Source organism: Alosa sapidissima, chromosome 18 (genome assembly GCF_018492685.1).
Source record: "Alosa sapidissima isolate fAloSap1 chromosome 18, fAloSap1.pri, whole genome shotgun sequence".
NCBI classification, from domain to species: Eukaryota; Metazoa; Chordata; class Actinopteri; order Clupeiformes; family Clupeidae; genus Alosa; species Alosa sapidissima.
The window spans coordinates 96492-114461 of NC_055974.1; the positions used below are offsets into that span (position 1 = coordinate 96492).

The 17970-nt window shown below is 43.4% G+C and overlaps 1 protein-coding gene across 1 annotated transcript in view; it reads right to left on the reverse strand.

Annotated features, from left to right (window-relative positions):
- The window catches only part of LOC121690180 (voltage-gated potassium channel subunit beta-3-like), an 88995-nt gene extending 71813 nt beyond the window's left edge, over positions 1-17182 (reverse strand). Inside the window, exon 1 of the mRNA XM_042070603.1 lies at positions 15701-17182. Coding sequence (XP_041926537.1) covers positions 15701-15897 — 197 coding nt within the window. The 5' untranslated portion in view covers positions 15898-17182. The remainder of the gene's footprint in view (positions 1-15700) is intronic.
- Positions 17183-17970: the final 788 nt, after the last annotated feature.

Consider the following 17970-nt stretch of genomic DNA (forward strand, 5'->3'; position numbering starts at 1 on the left):
GGTGAGTGTTGGCCATTACAATTGCCACAGCGATCCTTCTGAATTGAGCACACTTCAGCTTCCTTATGAAGTTTCTTAGAACTTTTCTCCGACTGTTCATGGAGCATGCTAATGCTAACTGCCAGTTCAAGGGTGAGATTCTTTTCACGTAATAGTTGTTTGCGGAGGGTGTCGCTCTGTATCCAACAGACGATACGGTCCCTGATCAATTCATCACGGAGCGCGCCAAAATCGCATTTCTTCGCCAGTATTTTCAAAGTGGAGACATAAGCCTGAATAGACTCACCGGTTCCCTGACTAGCGGTGTTAAAAGCATGCCTGTCCATAATGACGTTTTTCGCTGGCAAACATAATTCAGCAAACTTTACCAGTAGAGTCTCTGGTTTTTCGTGGCTTTCCCCCTCTCCATAAACAAAGGATTCCGACTTTTCAACAGCCTCTGGGCCGGCTAAGTTCAGTAGCGTGTAGGCTTGAACTTTCTTAGATTTATCCGACAGTCCTGCGTTGCAGTAGATTATCCATTCCTTCTCAAATTTCCGCCAGTTGTCGGCAACGTTGTCATCAAAAACTAGTGGATCGATACAACGGAGTCCTTAACCCTTACAAGCCCGACCATTCTAATTTCGTTAAAATTTTAACGATGACCAATCATCTAATATCTCAGCTGTCCAATGACTGATTTTATTTCTGAAATCTTCCCCGTAATGCTGACAACATAAGCCTCAATTTGATATGATTGGTTAAGGGGTTTATAGCGTGAAATGTTTTGGATACTTGAAGATGAGTCGTGAAAAAAACTTTTCACTTCAGTTGTACATTTTGACATGGACCGCCAGATGCCACCTGCACTTCGTTGGAGTTTACCTCGACTGGAAACCACACAGCTGGATAAACTGAGGTAATATATGTTTTTACATCGTTTCTAGTTATGGTTAATCTTAACTTGTAGTCATAAAATCATGTTATTTGACAGTAATATGCTTTCTCATCAGCGTCAACATTATGGCATAGCGGGGACTAAGTGCATCGTCATGTAACTTTAGCTAGCTGCATTACTCTGAACTGCTTGCAGTATTCTCGTTTGCTTTTGATATCAGTTATTTTCTTTTGACAATTTCATTTAAGAACCTGTTAGTATATAACCTGTAAGTAAGTTTGTTTTCTAGTACCAATGTGCTTGTTAGGTAAGCATTATATTGGCAAGTCAGTATAGCATACCAAAGCTGAATAAATCAATGGGCGCTGCGTTTCTAAGTTGCGTTCTCTTACATGAAATAAGTTGAGCGATATTTTTACTCCTCTCAATATGTAGTTGTAGAAAACAAGATGTGAAATCACGGATTCTGTCAGAAATGTAGTGCTAATTAACTTATTGCCTCTCCTCGGGTTGTTACCTCGCTAGGCAGTTTGTAGTGAACTGTTTTACCTTGCTAATTTCTAAATGACAAACATCAGACGTGCTTGTCTCAACATTTTCTAAGATGGCATGACTTATATTCTACTCTTCTCAATATGTAGTTATAGAAAACATAATGTGAAATCACATATTATGTCAGAAATGTCATTATTGCATTTCAGCAGTTAGTTACTAGGTGAAATGTAATCTGTCTTTATCTTAATGCCAGCCAGGCAATCAGATTTAGGGTAGCTAAACCCATGTGTAATAAAATGACTTTTCATACTTCTAAATATTTTTGAGTTACTCAGAATGCTTCAATAGTCACACATCTGTAGTTTTGTGATTTTATTTTTTAAACTAGAAAAGCATTTCCTGAAGGAAATACAGTGCATGCAAAGTTGTTGCTGGGTTGGTTGCTAGGGTAATTATAGTGGTTGCTATGCTATAAAGTGGTTGCTAGGCTGTTGCTAGGGTAATTATAGTGGTTGCTATGCTATAAAAGTGGTTGCTAGGTGGTTGCTAGGTTGTTGCTAGGGTACTTAAGGTGGTTGCTAGGCTGTTGCTAGGGTAATTATAGTGGTTGCTATGCTATAAAAGTGGTTGCTAGGTTGTTGCTAGGGTACTTAAGGTGGTTGCTAGGCTGTTGCTAGGGTAATTTTAGTGGTTGCTATAAAAGTGGTTGCTATGTTGTTGCTAGGATATTTAAGGTGGGTGCTAGGCTGTTGCTAGGATAATGATAGTGGTTGCTATGCTATAAAAGTGGTTGCTAGGTTGTTGCTAGGGTCATTATAGTGGTTACCATGCTTTACAATGTGTAAATAGTAAAAAAAAAGTAAGAATAGTTAAAAGTTATTGAAATTGGGAGAAATAGAGAGAGGGATAGAGAAAATGAGGGAAAGTGAAGAAAAGGAAGTGAAAGAAAGTTGGGATTAGAAGTGAGCTATTCAGTTGAATGGAGAGGGACACACAGGAAGAGGTTCCATTCAAGTTGCTGCAGGCAGTCAGTGAGAGAGCACAGGTGCAGTTGATTGCATTCTATTTCCTTAATAGCCTATTATGATGTCATAAAGCCAATGTTAAGTCTATGGAGATTTTAAGTTTAGTTTTTATTTAATATCTCAAAAAGTAAAAGTCGTAGAAATATGAAAAGTCATAGAACGAAAATTTAGAGCAAGAGCTACGTGACGAAATTTGAACCAAGTTTCTACGATAAGCGGTTCAAGCCAAATTAGGGCCTGGAAGAATAATAATAAGTCGGAAGAAGCCTGTGGAATAACAATACAGTGCATTTGCATGCACTGTAGTTCCTAGGCAACTTCAACAACTTCTTATTATTATTCCGCTTACCACTTTTTCCGTACGCAATTTCTCTTGAACAGTTTAACTTCATTCAAACTTTGTAACGTAGGTATTCAAACAGACCAAGCTGCTATGTCTTTTCAACTTTGAAACTTTTATACTTTTTTAACTATTAAAGAAAAACTTTTTAAAAATCCCCATAGACTTAACATTGCCGATTATGACATCATAATACGGCCATTAAGCAATTAGAATCCTATGGCAGGTGTTCAGGCCACCTGGATCAACTGCCAGTCTCAGGCTTTAAGCATACAAACTGGCCCTATTAAGACTACACATCCTGTTCAACTGCTTCCTCTGCCAAAAACTGTTTCAAAATAAAAGTCCTCACTACAATATTTCACTGTTAAACAATTTAACCCTTTAAACTACTGAACTTTTTAACTGTTCAGCCATTGTAACTTAACATTGTTACTTGTCATCAACTATGACTCCTACCCACTGTAGCTAGTTAGCATGGTTAGCATGGTTAGCATTTTTAGCAAAACTGCTAAAAATGATTAGCTAAGTTAGCTAAGTAACATGGTTAGCATAGTTAGCATGTTAGCATGCTAGTTAGCATCGTTAGCATAACTGCTAAAAATGATTAGCTAAGTAACATGGTTAGCATAGTTAGCATGTTAGTTAGCATTTTTAGCAAAACTGCTAAAAATGATTAGCTAAGTTAGCTAAGTAACATGGTTAGCATAGTTAGCATGCTAATTAGCATAGTTAGCATAACTGCTAAAAATGATCAGCTAGGTTAGCTAAGTAACATGGTTAGCATAGTTAGCATGTTAGCATGCTAGTTAGCATAGTTAGCATAACTGCTAAAAATGATTAGCTAAGTAACATGGTTAGCATAGTTAGCATGTTAGCATGCTAGTTAGCATTTTTAGCAAAACTGCTAAAAATGATTAGCTAAGTTAGCTAAGTAACATGGTTACCATAGTTAGCATGCTAATTAGCATAGTTAGCATAACTGCTAAAAATGATCAGCTAGGTTAGCTAAGTAATATGGTTGACATAGTTAGCATGTTAGCATGCTAGTTAAAATAGTTAGCATACCTACTAAAAATGATTAGCTAAGTTAGCTAAGTCACATGGTTAGCATACTTAACATGTTAGCATGCTAGTTAGCATAGTTAGTATACCTACTAAAATGATTAGCTAGGTTAGCTAAGTCACATGGTTAACATAGTTAGCATGTTAACATTGCTAACATGCTAGTTAGCATAACTACTAAAAATTAAAACATTAGCTAAGTTAAGTAACTTGGTTAAATTATCTTTGATAACATAGTTAGCATAACTGCTAGCAAACATTAGAGCCATTCCAACTGTCAGTTATCGTCAATTATCTACCTAAATAATTTAACCATTTAAATTATCCACCTATTTAACCGTTCAATCATTCCAACTATATTAAACCTTATCTACCAAGCAAATCATTTAACTATATAAACTATCCACCTATTTAACTGTTCAGTCATTCCAACTATATTAACCTGTTGAGGAGTATGGTCACAAATATGTGATCAGATGCAGCTGGGCCCCTGGGAGTACGATCACAAATATGTGATTAGAACGTTTTCGAAAAAGGTTCTATAACATGACGCAACAATTACCCTCAGGGACTTTTCTGCCATTAAACAATTTTACGAACACTGAAACTATAGAACGTTCGCGTAGAATTCTAGAAGGAGCCAGGAAAATAATTTGCTCTCTGGGGAACCGCATTGTCTTAAAGAATTCACTCCTCAACAGGTTAAACCTCATCTACCTAGCAACCAATATAGTTTGTTTTTACTCTGTATGATATTTTACTCTGTATGATATTTTATTTTACAGGGAGTTTTACTTGTCCATCTGAAATAACTCCTAGCTTTGCTGCCTCCATCCTTTCTATTTTCTGTGTTTCACTAGTTCGCCCTTCTATATGATTGCTTCAGCTAGACTAGAATGTATGGGAGAAGTGCGTGTTTGGCAAGGTAGCTGTCCGTGGTCCTGGAGTGCCTGGAGCGGATATCGCGATAGAGCGATGACCGCTTGCACCCCCCTGTGTAAGGAGGATGAGTAACAGGGCAATTGGTGAAATGGAGGAGTAGGGGGAGGAGGGGGGATGATTTCGCGAACGTCGGAGCGTGTGACGTATGGAAAAGGAGGTCGGCTTAAATAGGCCTACCCTGCGGCGGCAGTGGGTGAGTTAATTGCTGTCAATCATCCCGAAGGCTCCACCCGAACTTTGTTTATAAAACATCATTTCACTAGTTCGCCCTTCTATATGATTGCTTCAGCTAGACTAGAATGTATGGGAGAAGTGCTTGTTTGGCAAGGTAGCTGTCCGTGGTCCTGGAGTGCCTGGAGCGGATATCGCGATAGAGCGATGACCGCTTGCACCCCAAAAGATCACAGAGAAAGGCCGCTACCAACTACATAAGTGCTTGCTGAGCGAGTCGTAAATCCGCTAGATTGGAGCGGATGTAAGACTGGTAGGCATCCGAGGACCAACGGCCCAGTATTTTAATTTGTTGCTCCAATAAGCCGTTGAGCGCAGCTGTTGTGGCAGCTCCTATCCTGAAGGAGTGTGCGGAGTAGCGATCCGCGGGAAAACCAGATTTGACTAGAATGTTTTTTTAAGAGTGTCTGGAATCTGTGGCGAGTGATGGGTAGCCCTTCGTCTGGCACGAAGGGCGGGCTAGTAGACGAAGCTTGAGCTGACCGATATGAGATGTAGTGAGATAGGTATTGGAAAGGCTGAAGATCTGAGGCGGAGTTAAATGGATATGGAGTGTCCTTTTCGGGACTGATCGGTTTTACTCTGTTTGATGGTAAATCGAATGGTGTCTTGGTCTAGCTGCTCTAGATCTGCGATGCACGGGTGGACATCGGGAATGAAGAGAGACGAAGGGCATGTAAACTCGCTACATCTCAGCAGCCCAAAAAGGCCAGTAGAAACATAACGGAGATGGTGGAATCGGAATGCGGTGACATGACCCTTTGCGAAGGGTAGCGAGGCGGGTGGCGAGAATGCTTGAGGTAATGGGAAGGCGGGAGTCTTGGGGGACTGGATGTTGCCTACGGATACCTTTAATTAACAAGCCTATCCTGGTGTCGGAGAAGGGGCATTCGGAGCCGTGGGGGCGTTTGTAGAAGAAATGAATGCCAGCTAGGTAGACTCTAATGGAAGAAACTTTGATCCCGAGTGAAGTGTGGGCGTAGGTGATAAATGATGATATGGTGACTGCATCGAAACTGGGAAATGGTAGTGAGTGCTTTGCGTGGAACTGTTTGAAGCACGACCAAGCAGTCCAGTAGGACTGCATGGTCCTGGGTGCGAGGGCTTGAAGGGCTAGGTCGGCCGTGATGGGCTGAAGATAGCTGAGGGGGTGGTTTATGGGAAGATGGTCTCCGAAAAGCTGGGGAGTGGAGTAGGGTACGGGTCCGCCTCTGGAGCCGAGCTTCTGAATCTCTGGAATTTAAGACGAGAGAGAGAGTCAGCAATTCCATTGTGGCAACCGGGGACGTGCGCGGCTCTTATAATAAGCTGGTAGCTGGCTGCTATCCAGATTAGACGCCTACTAAGAGGGGAAAGCGCAGGCGATTTTGAGCTCGTTATTAATGACGTGCACTACGGCTTCGTTGTCGCTGTGGATTATCACACTCGTGGAGGTCCACTCATTCCCCCAGGTAGGGCCGTGATGGCTACGGGGTAGAGTTCGAACACGGCTGACGATTCGTTTCCAGTTGTTAGCTCTCTGAACTCTAGTGGCCACGGGGATGCAAACCAGCGCCCTTTGAAAAAGCCTCCGAAGCCTGTTGAGGGGGCTGCGTCGGTGTACAACTGGAGCTCTTCTGGAGATGATTGGCAGTCGTCGTAGAACATGCACAGACCATTCCATTCGTCTAAAACAAGACACTGGGCATCTAGAGATACGACGTCTTCGAGAGATGGGGTTGCTGAGCGCGGTTTAGGAGATGCGAGATGAAAGGGCGGCCCTGGGGAATGAGTTGACTAGTGGACACTCGACCGCGCCGTGACTGGGGCTATTGCAGAGGGGACAAGATGGCTTAAGTCCTAGGAAAACGCGGTTATGGAGCTCCATATCGAGCGCGCCCCAGTAGGGGTTTTAGTTCCAGAGGCCGACTCTGGCAGCGCATTTTGCTGAAAACAGCCGGTGGTAGCCTACGTATGAAAATGAGCTCCACCGTAGGATACGGCTAGGCCGGCGATGATGGCCAGGTAGTCATTTAGCTTAGTCATTTGCGTCGACTGGAGAACACGAAACAGACGACTTCTGTGTAGTTGGTAAAAGCTACGGTGAACTCGGGAAATGACAGAGTTTTTGATGCTGGGCCAGAATTTTTTAGAGAAAAACCAGTTCGCCGCAAACTAGATCCCGGTTATGAGAGGGAATAGGAAGGGAGGGAAGAAAGGTAGAAAGGTCTACGTCTGCACCTGACAAGATGAGGTTCCTGGTGGACGCTGTGACGGGTGGTGGTTCGAATGCTGCAGCGTGAGGAGGCGGTGGCAGGGCCTGTGCTGTGGCTAAAGAATAGTTTTGCTGCCGGAACGGGACGTCGTGGTCCGAAGCACTCGCTGAGTGCTGATGACCCGCTGCTGCGGGCTGGTCTAGCGCGGAGCCGGGGAAGAGATGGGAAGGGAGAAAAGGGGGGAGGGAGGGAGCGGTCGCTGACGCGACCGGAAGGGGAGCAACCTGGGACAGGGTCGCGGGAAGTGGGACGGGGAAGGAAAGAGGGTTAGGGGGGAGTAGCGACGCTGTCGCTATCGGCGCCGGCTGAGACCAGGTGCTCGCTAACTCATAAGAGAGATGGGGAGCTAGTGAGGTGACTCTTCGAGCTGACGCTTCGTGAGTTGAGGCGTGCTGTACAGACGTGGCTCCCGGAATGGAAAGGGGAGGGGGGAGAGGGGGGAGGGAGGGAGCAGTCATCGGAACGACTGGAGGTGGGGCAGGCCTGGACCGAGTCCTGGCTAGGGGAGGTGGATGGGGGAGGGAAAGAAGGAGTGGGGGGAGTAGCGACGCTGTCGCTACCGGGGCCGTCTGGAGAAGTGGGGTTGGACCCGGAAATACGGCGGAGATGCGGCGGGAATGGGCCTGAGCCGCTGACGTGGCAGTGGCTGTGGCTGAAGCAGCGGAATGATACGCTCTGAAGCGTGTGGTGCCGGAAAGTGCTGTCGGCGTGCCCGGTTCGCGAGGTGGCTGGTGGTGTGTGCTTCGTCCGGCTGAATGGCCGGCGGAAGGAACCGCGTCGGGATGCCAGAAGGAGCAGCTTGCTTCCTGGTCTGGGGAGGAAAACAAAGTGAGGGAGCGGGAGGGCGAAAACACCGGGTTATCCAACTGCGTTAGAAGGCGGAGGAGATGGAACTTCCTATCCGACATACGGAACGTGATGCCGCGGGAATGGAGAGTGCTGCGGATGCGAGCCACTGTCCAGTGGGTAGGGTCAACGCCTTGCTGGCGCTGGGTGGATTTCCAGTTCCATGAGAGCTGTCTTGTCCATGCGAACAATACGCAGACTGAATGATTTCGCGAACGTCGGAGCGTGTGACGTATGGAAAAGGAGGTCGGCTTAAATAGGCCTACCCTGCGGCGGCAGTGGGTGAGTTAATTGCTGTCAATCATCCCGAAGGCTCCACCCGAACTTTGTTTATAAAACATCATTTAAACTTGTGATATCCATGACGAGTATTGAGTTAGTGAATTTGCTCAACATTGTGTGCCGATAACCATATATAGATAGCCGAGTAAAAGAAAACAACAAGTAGCCTATTGCGTGTCTGTGTGCGTATTCTCTTTCTTGCTCAAACAAAATGTGTGCACGTTCATTTTGATAACGTGTTCACTAACTTTACGTAATACAAAATGGTAAATAGCCTGATGGCATGCAGCTAATGGGATACTGTGCATAGTTGGGAAGGTATGGTAGGCGAATTTGGTGTGAATACACACATACACACACAAGGGAAATTTTCTCTCGCTGTTGAGTAGCCTGATGGTACGCACAGTGCGTATGGACGTACACCTGCAGGCGTGCCTGACGCTGGACTATTTGAACTTTCTGTCACTAAATCAGGATTAATGAATTATCATACCAGATACGTAATCATCCCACCTCTTGTAACTTTCAGCTCAAGTGCTTTTAACACCATGCCTTATTCTCTACACCTGACTATCATATGCATTTGTCATGTATACAGACCTTACTGTCCTGTATTGACCCTAGGCAGATGGGTCAGGCCCTTGAGTCATGGATCTGCTCGAGGTTTCTTCCTATATGCATCTCCAATTCTAGGGAGTTTTTCCTCGCCCCTGTTACCCATTAGCCTGGGTGTTCCCATGCTGCCTTGCGAGCGATTTGATTCACGCTGCTAAGGCAGCCTGGAGACCATGGAGCAAATTTTCGCCTGAGATAGGGAACCAATCACAGAACAGGTGGGAAAGCAAGACGATGATGAGCTATGCACAGACACATTTGATAGACATCCGTGGCACCCAATAAACGGATCTGGGCATTTTTTTCAAATACGAGAAAATTAACGTTTGGTTCCCAGACCACGTCTCATTGAGAAGTGGTGGCGCTAGCCAGGCTAGTTACCCATGGGCCTCTCTCTTTCTTTTCTTTTCTTCCGTTCTTTCCTTTTTTCTCTGATTGCCTACATTCTGTAAAGCGCTTTGATACATGTGTAATGTTTTGGCGTTCTATAAGCACAATAAATTGAAATTGAATTTACTTAGATTCTTTCTACTTTACAGTCATGAAGCTAACCAGGCTTACATTTCACTACTTGTTAAATTATAACTGTGTATGTGATGAATAAATCTCTCTGAACTGAACATTACTGTTGACAAACATAAAGCCAAATACACATTCACTGCCCATATACAGTGGATATAACTCATGTTCCATATGCATATCTGCATGCATTCTTTTGCCCCTTCCCAAAACATCATACTCTTACAAAAAAGTGTGTGTGTGTGTGTGTGTGTGTGTGTGTGTGTGTGAAAGAGAGAGAGAGAGAGAGTTACTACTACAGTTTTAATGCTCACTGAGCCCAAAGAACATGTCGGTTCAGGCCAGGCAGCAATATTTGGTTTGGATTAGTACATTACAACTGTAAGAAATACAGCAAATGTGTGTGTGTGTGTGTGTGTGTGTGTCTGTGTTTGTGCTTACCCTTCCATTGACTTCAGCTTTATGTTTACGCATGAGACTGCATTATGACTTAGATAAAAATGACAGTAATTATCTCAGGCTAACATAGCAGTGTGTGTGAGTGTGTGTGTGTGGGGGGGGGGGTGTTTGGCCATGGCTATACCCTGGAGCTACGGCAGTTCATTGGGCCGTGTTCAAGTCTCCTAGTCATTCCTTATTAGAGAAGGTAGACACACAGACACACACACACACACACACACACACACACACACACACACACACACACACACACACATACAACAACAACAACATACAGACACTTAAATCCTACTGATCAGTCAGATACAGTCATTCACACAATCTGTAATTTACACTTTGTATGACCAAGCTGTGCTTGGTGACACACAACTACTGCATAAAACATTACCACACGCAGGGGCACAAAAATACACACGAAATACACAAACACACACAAACACAGAGAAATGGGGAGGGCAAGAGAGGCTGAGGTAGTGGGGGAGGGGAATTGAAAGAGGTTGAAAGAGATTGATCATGGGCTGTGATGAAAAAGCAATTAAAGACAAATAAAGAGTGTGACACACACACACATTTTCCGCTCTCCACTCAAATAGTACAATGGGGTTGTCAAGTCTAATGTATAGCACTTACATAAGAATTATTCATATTCAATGTACACACACACACACACACACACACACACACACACACACACGTGAGTGCAAATGTTTTGTTGTAGTCTGTTGTCTGTTTTGTTGAGTGGCCTGAAGGAACTATGAATATGTCTACACAACATACAACTGTACTTATACTTAATTTTACTCTGTATACACCACTAACCACTCGGTGAGTTGTACAGTTTTGAAAATGAATGTTAAAGGTTGTTTTAAGGACATGTTTCTGCATGCCAGTAGCCAGCCATTCTGAAGCAGTCAAATGCGATGCTAAACTAGTCAAAAAGTCGAGACAGGACCCATCGTCAACATTTCTCTGTCCACCACTCTAGTTCATCCAAAACAAACCAGAAAAGGGACTCAAAGTGCTAAATACCGGAATTATCCTTTAAAGAGGGAGAGCAATATAGACACTGTGCAAAAAGGCATTAAATAAGCATGCTAAATACTATTGTAATACTGTGCAAACTCACAATCTCCATAGGACATTATCATGGATCTATTAAAGACAGTCTGCAAACAGGCAATATAGGCAGATAGTATTCTATCACATAAAGAGCACACAGTCAATAAATAAATTAAATCCTGTCACTGTGCAAATTTGCATAAAGCCTCTTGGATCTAGTGATAGATAGATAGATAGATAGATAGATAGATAGATAGATAGATAGATACTTTATTGATCCCCAGGGGAAATTCAAGATGTCATGCGCAAACAGACATTATAGGCAAATCACCAACTAATGCAGCTGAGGCATCCCAGTCCTTTCCCCATCTGTTATATTCTGATCTTAATTTCCAAACACATTTCCTCCTGTGAAGGCTGTCCACATGAACCTCTGGATATCTAGACCATGGCAGTTCCCCAGCCAAATGCTCTGTTTCTTTCATTCCATGCATAAAACTAACAATTCAGATGGATGAACTCATGAAACCAGTTTTAAATCAACACACAAATGAAAAGATCAATGGGCTACCCTACATTTGTTGAGTCGAGCCCATCCTAATTATTGGCATGTTTCTGGATGACTATAAAAGCTAAAAAGACAATCTCTGCCAAGTTTGTAGTTGTTTGTCATTACAAGTTGTACATAACAAGTTAACAGCAAACAAGTTGTTTAACAACTAATAAGAGTACAAAAATATAACATATAACTGTAATACAATCTTAATTTTTTTTGTAAAAAGAGAAAGCATATTGAACCTAATAATAACGAATTGGGAGGTCTCTGTGTATTCACAATACCAAACCTGAAAACTGCCTCTTGCTCTCCAGAATAGGACCAGACACCTTCATGAGTAGGCCAAGCCACAGGGATATGCAGTTCAAAGAGCCAGTACAGCCTTCTTGTCTAAAACTAGTGAGGTTACTAGGGTTAGGGTTAGACTTTAAGTACATACTCCAACATCACAGTTGGCACCAGTAAAAGCCTGAGCGCTTTCATAATTACGTGATATACAGTACAGTGTTTTGCTATGCTGGCCTGTCAATGCTGTTCTTTCCTTTTGCAGGGTTTCCATCCCGCAGCACAAACATAGCGGATGATCTGGGTGACTATGAGAATGGACTGAGAGCTTATCTGGTGAGATATTTTAATATTTAGCTGCTATAAAAATTACTTCTCAACAAAAACATACACACAAAGGTTACTAAATGAAGGTCCCTGGGTAATTCAAATAGAACTCACTTCTGTGTTTTCTGAAAAAACAAAGCACAACTCATCATCACAGTGCAGGGCTTAAAATTCATTTTTCAAAATGGGGGGGAATTCCCCCCTTAGGTTATTCATGTAGGGGGGATTTACACAATTTAGGGGGGAGGGGGGGATTGCAATTTCGATACTTCTTCGATACTTTTTAAAAGTGTTTGATTTTGGGGCCCCCAAGACCCTGACGTCATCAGTAATATATACTGTAGTGGGATCATTCACAACAGTGGACATCCTAGATTCTGCTTGACTCTCTCCACACACACACACACACTGAAAATTATGGCTTATGTGATAGGCTATGTTTCTATTTCATATATTTGTTAATTTATATAGAGTGTATTTAGTTAATAATGTATAGCATTTTACTAGTAATTACTAGCAGCTAAACATATTTAGTAATTTGAATGCTTCATATTGACGTTTAAGCTATAACACTTAGGCATATCTTTAATGTGTTGTATAGGTCTAATTGAGTGCACATTGGTGATGAGTAGGTGTAATTGAGTGCCTGTCACTTTAAGAAAATACGTGAGAGTAATTAGCCTCCCTTCAGCCTGACGGTTTTAGGCTAGTCGGTAGTGAATACAAGTTGTGCATAGTGCAAAAGGATATGTGGATGCAATTCATTATGTTTTCTATGTTATTAGATAAAATTAATGTTCAAAAAACTAACAAGTTGAAGACAATCTTTCTGGGATCAAGTGTTGACGTGACCTGAGCTAGCAGGATAGTTACCAAGGAGCTCTTTCCAGATGTAAAAGTTTGCCATGGTTGCGTAGTAGCCTATTTGCGTAAGCGCAAAGTGGTTCTCTCTCTCTCTCTCTCTCCGTGTGTGTGTGTGTGTGTGTGTGTGTGTGTGTCTGCGTCTGCATGAGGCCATGTTCAATTCAACTCGGTAGTTGATCCGTCCGGTCAATAGCACCGCCTTGACCCCACTTCCACCCCACACCGTCATCAGACAGGCTATAAAAGTGTATGCGGGAATTTCTCGCATTATGATGGCTAGAGTTGCGGGACTTGAACAAATTATGCGCAATACCCGCAATCCCGCAGTGAAATTTAAGCCCTGACAGTGTATGATGACCAAACATCACAAACAGTATAGGAACAGACTTCACTGTCACCATTCTCAAACAAAACATTTGCACTCTTAAAAACACATAGGCCTACAGACACACACACACACACACACACACACACAGACACACACACACAAACATACAAAAGAAAAAATGAACAGAAGTTGGAGTTGGCCAGGTTTGCGTGTGTGAGTGTGTGTGTGTGTGTGTGTGTGTGTGTTTCAATGTCTGTCTCTTATTGTCCTTATTCACATGGAGTCCAGGTGCCATTAATTTTTTAGATAGTGTAAGTCTACACTCCTCACACACACACACACACACACACACACACACACACACACACACACACACACACACACAGTGCAGATAGTTTGCAATTACTGTCACAATGAAGCCTTAAAGTGAAAATAGAGATTAGGATTAGGTTATTTGTTAGAATGTGAACGGTATGTGTGAGCAGGTGTGCGCATGTGTACATATTTAACTCATTGAATGCCAAGCTGTTTTCGGAAGCTTAGTCCAGCAATCTAGACCATTGTTGATGATGTTTGTACAGCCACAGCATATTCTGTGTTATAGCTATGAACACATACAATAGCTTGTTTAAAAGGTGAGACTTTAAGCTCTCGGTGGGTGCAAACCGTGTATTTCTACACACCTCTGTTCCTGAGAAATCCCAAGCTAAACAGTGGCTAGTTTTCATCAAAATCTCTGTTTTTTTTTCTAGAAATGGAGATATAATGTCTTTCATGAAATATGAAGTGTTGCCTGTTACTTACTTGTGTAAACTTTCCGGGGAGTGATCAGCGAGACCTGGCGAGACTGCCACCTAGTGATAGACCCACGAAAATGGCCTGGTTTTGACCTGACGTGCATGCGTCACTGATTCGACCCAAAGCGGCAACCGTGTTATGATAATATGTCCAGATAAAATGTCCAGATTGTGCTTTTTCATGAGTTTTCGATCGTCATATATTTCATTTCAATTCATCACAGAGTTCCCAAAATCACATATAAGGTGTGTTAGAGTGTCTAGTTTCGTAATTTTAAAAAAAGCTAAAAACGTAATATTACGTTTTTGGCACTCAATGCATGGGAAGGAAAAACATAATATTACGTTTTTGGCACTCAATGAGTTAAGTTTATTGTCCTGTAGGGAAATTCCACGCCTGGTCACATTTGTTCTCTGCATTTTACCCATCCAGGGGTAGTGTGCACATATACATACACACACACACTTGGAGCAGTGAGCTTGAAGCCCTCACACACTAGGAGCACACGTACACACCCGGAGCAGTGGACAGCCCTTCAATCACTACCCCCATCCACATTTATCCTACCATTCAGGGATTGATCCAGCCACCCTTCGGTCACAAGTCCAATAACCAGTAGGCCACGGATGCCCTATGTGAGTGAGAGTATCTGTGCTTTTTAGTCATAACAATCAGGTTCATGTGGTCTAGGTGTGTGAGAAGTTTAAATATGCTGAGAGGCTACATTTGATCAGGAATATCTGTGCAAGGGCAATGAGGTCAAAAAAGCACACGATTCAGTCCAAGCACTGCCACTGAATCCCTGCACCCACTCCTCTGTTGCTAGTCTTCAAGAAAGCCCCATGTCCCATAATCAGTGCACAACAGATGAAGCATGTAATTATTATTAGGATGACTGACACACATTTCATGATGTGCATGCATACTGATATCAGCATTTGGTATACAATGCATACACATACACAGACACACACACATACCGGTACACACACAGATACACTCCTCATCCCATTCTTGCTATTTCCACTCTGTGTGTCTCTGTGTGTGTTTGTGTGTGTGTGTTTTGATGTATATGTGTGAGTCTATCTAGCTGTCTCATTGTACTTATTCACACAGCGTTAAATGCTCATTAAACTTTAAAATACTGTAAGTCTACCCCACTGTTAGTGTAAGGATATGCACACATACATGCACTCAAATAGACCTGTCTGAGAGTGTAGAACAGACATCTCATGATACCACAGCATTATATTATAAGTCCCAATGTGAATAAATCATTGTCATTTTTGTGTATACCGGTACATCTATATTAGGGGTGAAGCACCATTTGACTGCCTATACCTGTTTGTGTGTGTCTGTCTGTGTCAGGGTGGTGGGTGGGAGGATAGGTGTCAGTTATGTTTGCATGATTTGCTTTGCGTTCTTCAGGGTATCTGTTTGTGTGACGACTATGTGTGTGTGTGTGTGTGCGTGTGTGTGTGTGCTATGTCTGTGGTCTATGTTTGTATAACTGTGTACAGGTTAATACTCACCTGTACTTCATGCTGCTATGGCGACCAATTGCTTCTTTCATGTGGGCATGGCCTGCCGTGTAAGGCCGCGAGCTGACCAGACGGTGTTTGCCCCCTTGCCCCACACCAGTATTCTGATTGGGCGATCGCACACAGAGGCGGTCCTCACTATTGCGGCTCTTCAGGTTGTGCTCTGTGCATGCAATTGACACTTGCATTTTGCCAGTTATGCCCAGGTAACATTCACCGTGAAACCAATGGGACAACTTTCCAGGTGCAGCGGTGGTCTCGGATGCACATAAACAGCAACCACGGCGATAGGCTTGTTGCAGACAGAGAACCACAGCAACATAAAACACTCTTCTGATATCAACTGAGGAAAAAGGCAAGGTCTGTCCCAACAAATGGTGAGCTACAGGTCACAGCCTTTCCACAAACAAGTCTTCAGTTCCGAGTGGTTAGTGATAGCAGATGATTAGTAGCTTAATATTGCAAGAGGTCCCATAGCAAACTTGTGCAGAACCAGGTCCTTGTGTCCTGGCATCAGTTAACATTAACTGGCACAGACAGTGTTAAACCATGGGGTCAAAAACACGCAACACACACACTCAGGCACAGCGTGACTGGGCAGATCAGATATCATACACAAACACACACACACACACACACACACACATTCATACACACAACCACACAGCCATTCAGGGTTAAATGTGGTCTTCCGGAACAAGTTTTAGTTCACTGCGAGGATTAAACTCAGTTGGTGAATAGCCCCTCTAGTTACGAAGTAAACTAACGTCGCACAGTATTCCCAACCCCTTGCATGTGTGCTACATCGTTCACACACATCAACACGCACGTCAAACGTCCGTGGAAAGCTTGCTGCTCACCGCTGCGTGTCCTCGTCGCGGGACAGTGCCAGAACCGCTTCTTTAACGCACAATTCACAAGGACGGACCTAACCCTCTTTTACACGGACAGGCCCAAGACAGACACAACGACTAACACATATAAAAACTGGCCACACTCTTTCAGACGTGCCGTCACTGTCAGCCGCCACGGAAATTTCCAACGGGAGTCGAACAGCACATTTCAGTTCCATGCACTCTGGTGCTCGCTATGGTCCGGTGGACACTGTCAGTCCATGCATCGTCCGAGGCAACAATTTAACAATGTTTTAATTAATATCCTACACGTGACCGTGAAAACTCAATTCGGGACAGCCTCAATATCTCAGTGTGCCAAAAATGTCCTTGCGCATTTAGCGAAAATCAAAGATTCCCTTCATTTTTCGGACCAAGCAATCCGTCTTCATTTACTTGAGGTCTGTTCCTGGGACCTCGCGCCCCTCGTGCGCTCTTATCGCGCGGCAGAGGATGTGTCTCGAGCTCCCCGCTTCTGTTCTCTCTGTAGGCTACTGTCTATGCACGCGAAATCAGTGAAGCACGCCAGGGATGGTAAATACGAGAAGGATGGAATCGGAAAGAGTCCCGGTGCAGTTCCTTGTCCCGTTCCTCGCTTTCCAGCGCTCGGTTGAGGGAGAATTGTCGGAGTCTTCCGTTATTTGCCTCTCTCCCCCTCTGTGGACTAAGCTCTCCAGGCACGCGACAACCAATGGCCATCATTTAAAGAAACGTTCTTTGGCTGACAAGTCACTGGGCATCCATCATTTCAATGCTGCCCGTTTTTTTCGTTCTTAATAATCAACAACTCACTCAATCGGTCACCAGTTGTCACCCCCCCCCCCCCCCCCCCCAATCTCGCATCCCTGATGTGCGTACTTGAAGTGATCTCAGATAACTGTAAGGACAACTTATTGGGGTTAGAGGAAGCAATCCATTTCCATTTCATGTGATTTCTCACAAACACAACCATAAGAGCAGAGAGAGAACGACAGAGAAAGAGAGAATGTGTTGATAGCTGCATAACTAATTACTATGACTAAATAGATTAGCATATTAGCTAGATTAGCATAACTGTAATATTTGGACAGAGATCACACAATTCCAGCATCTTGCTGCATTATATCTGAATGGCTACATCCTGGGTGTACAAATGTGAGATTTTAATTGGACAGTGTTAGCCTACTGTAAGATTTGTGGGAATAGTACAAAATGTTGTTATTAATACTGCCATCATTACACCTTCAATAAATGGTCACCCAACATAAACTTTACCACCAGCTATACTGGAGGCAGTTACCATGGTGAACCATATGTTGCATGTGTGAGAATAGGATGAAGAGATGAAGAGATGATAAGAATGATGATGATGACTTCATAATCTTAAAT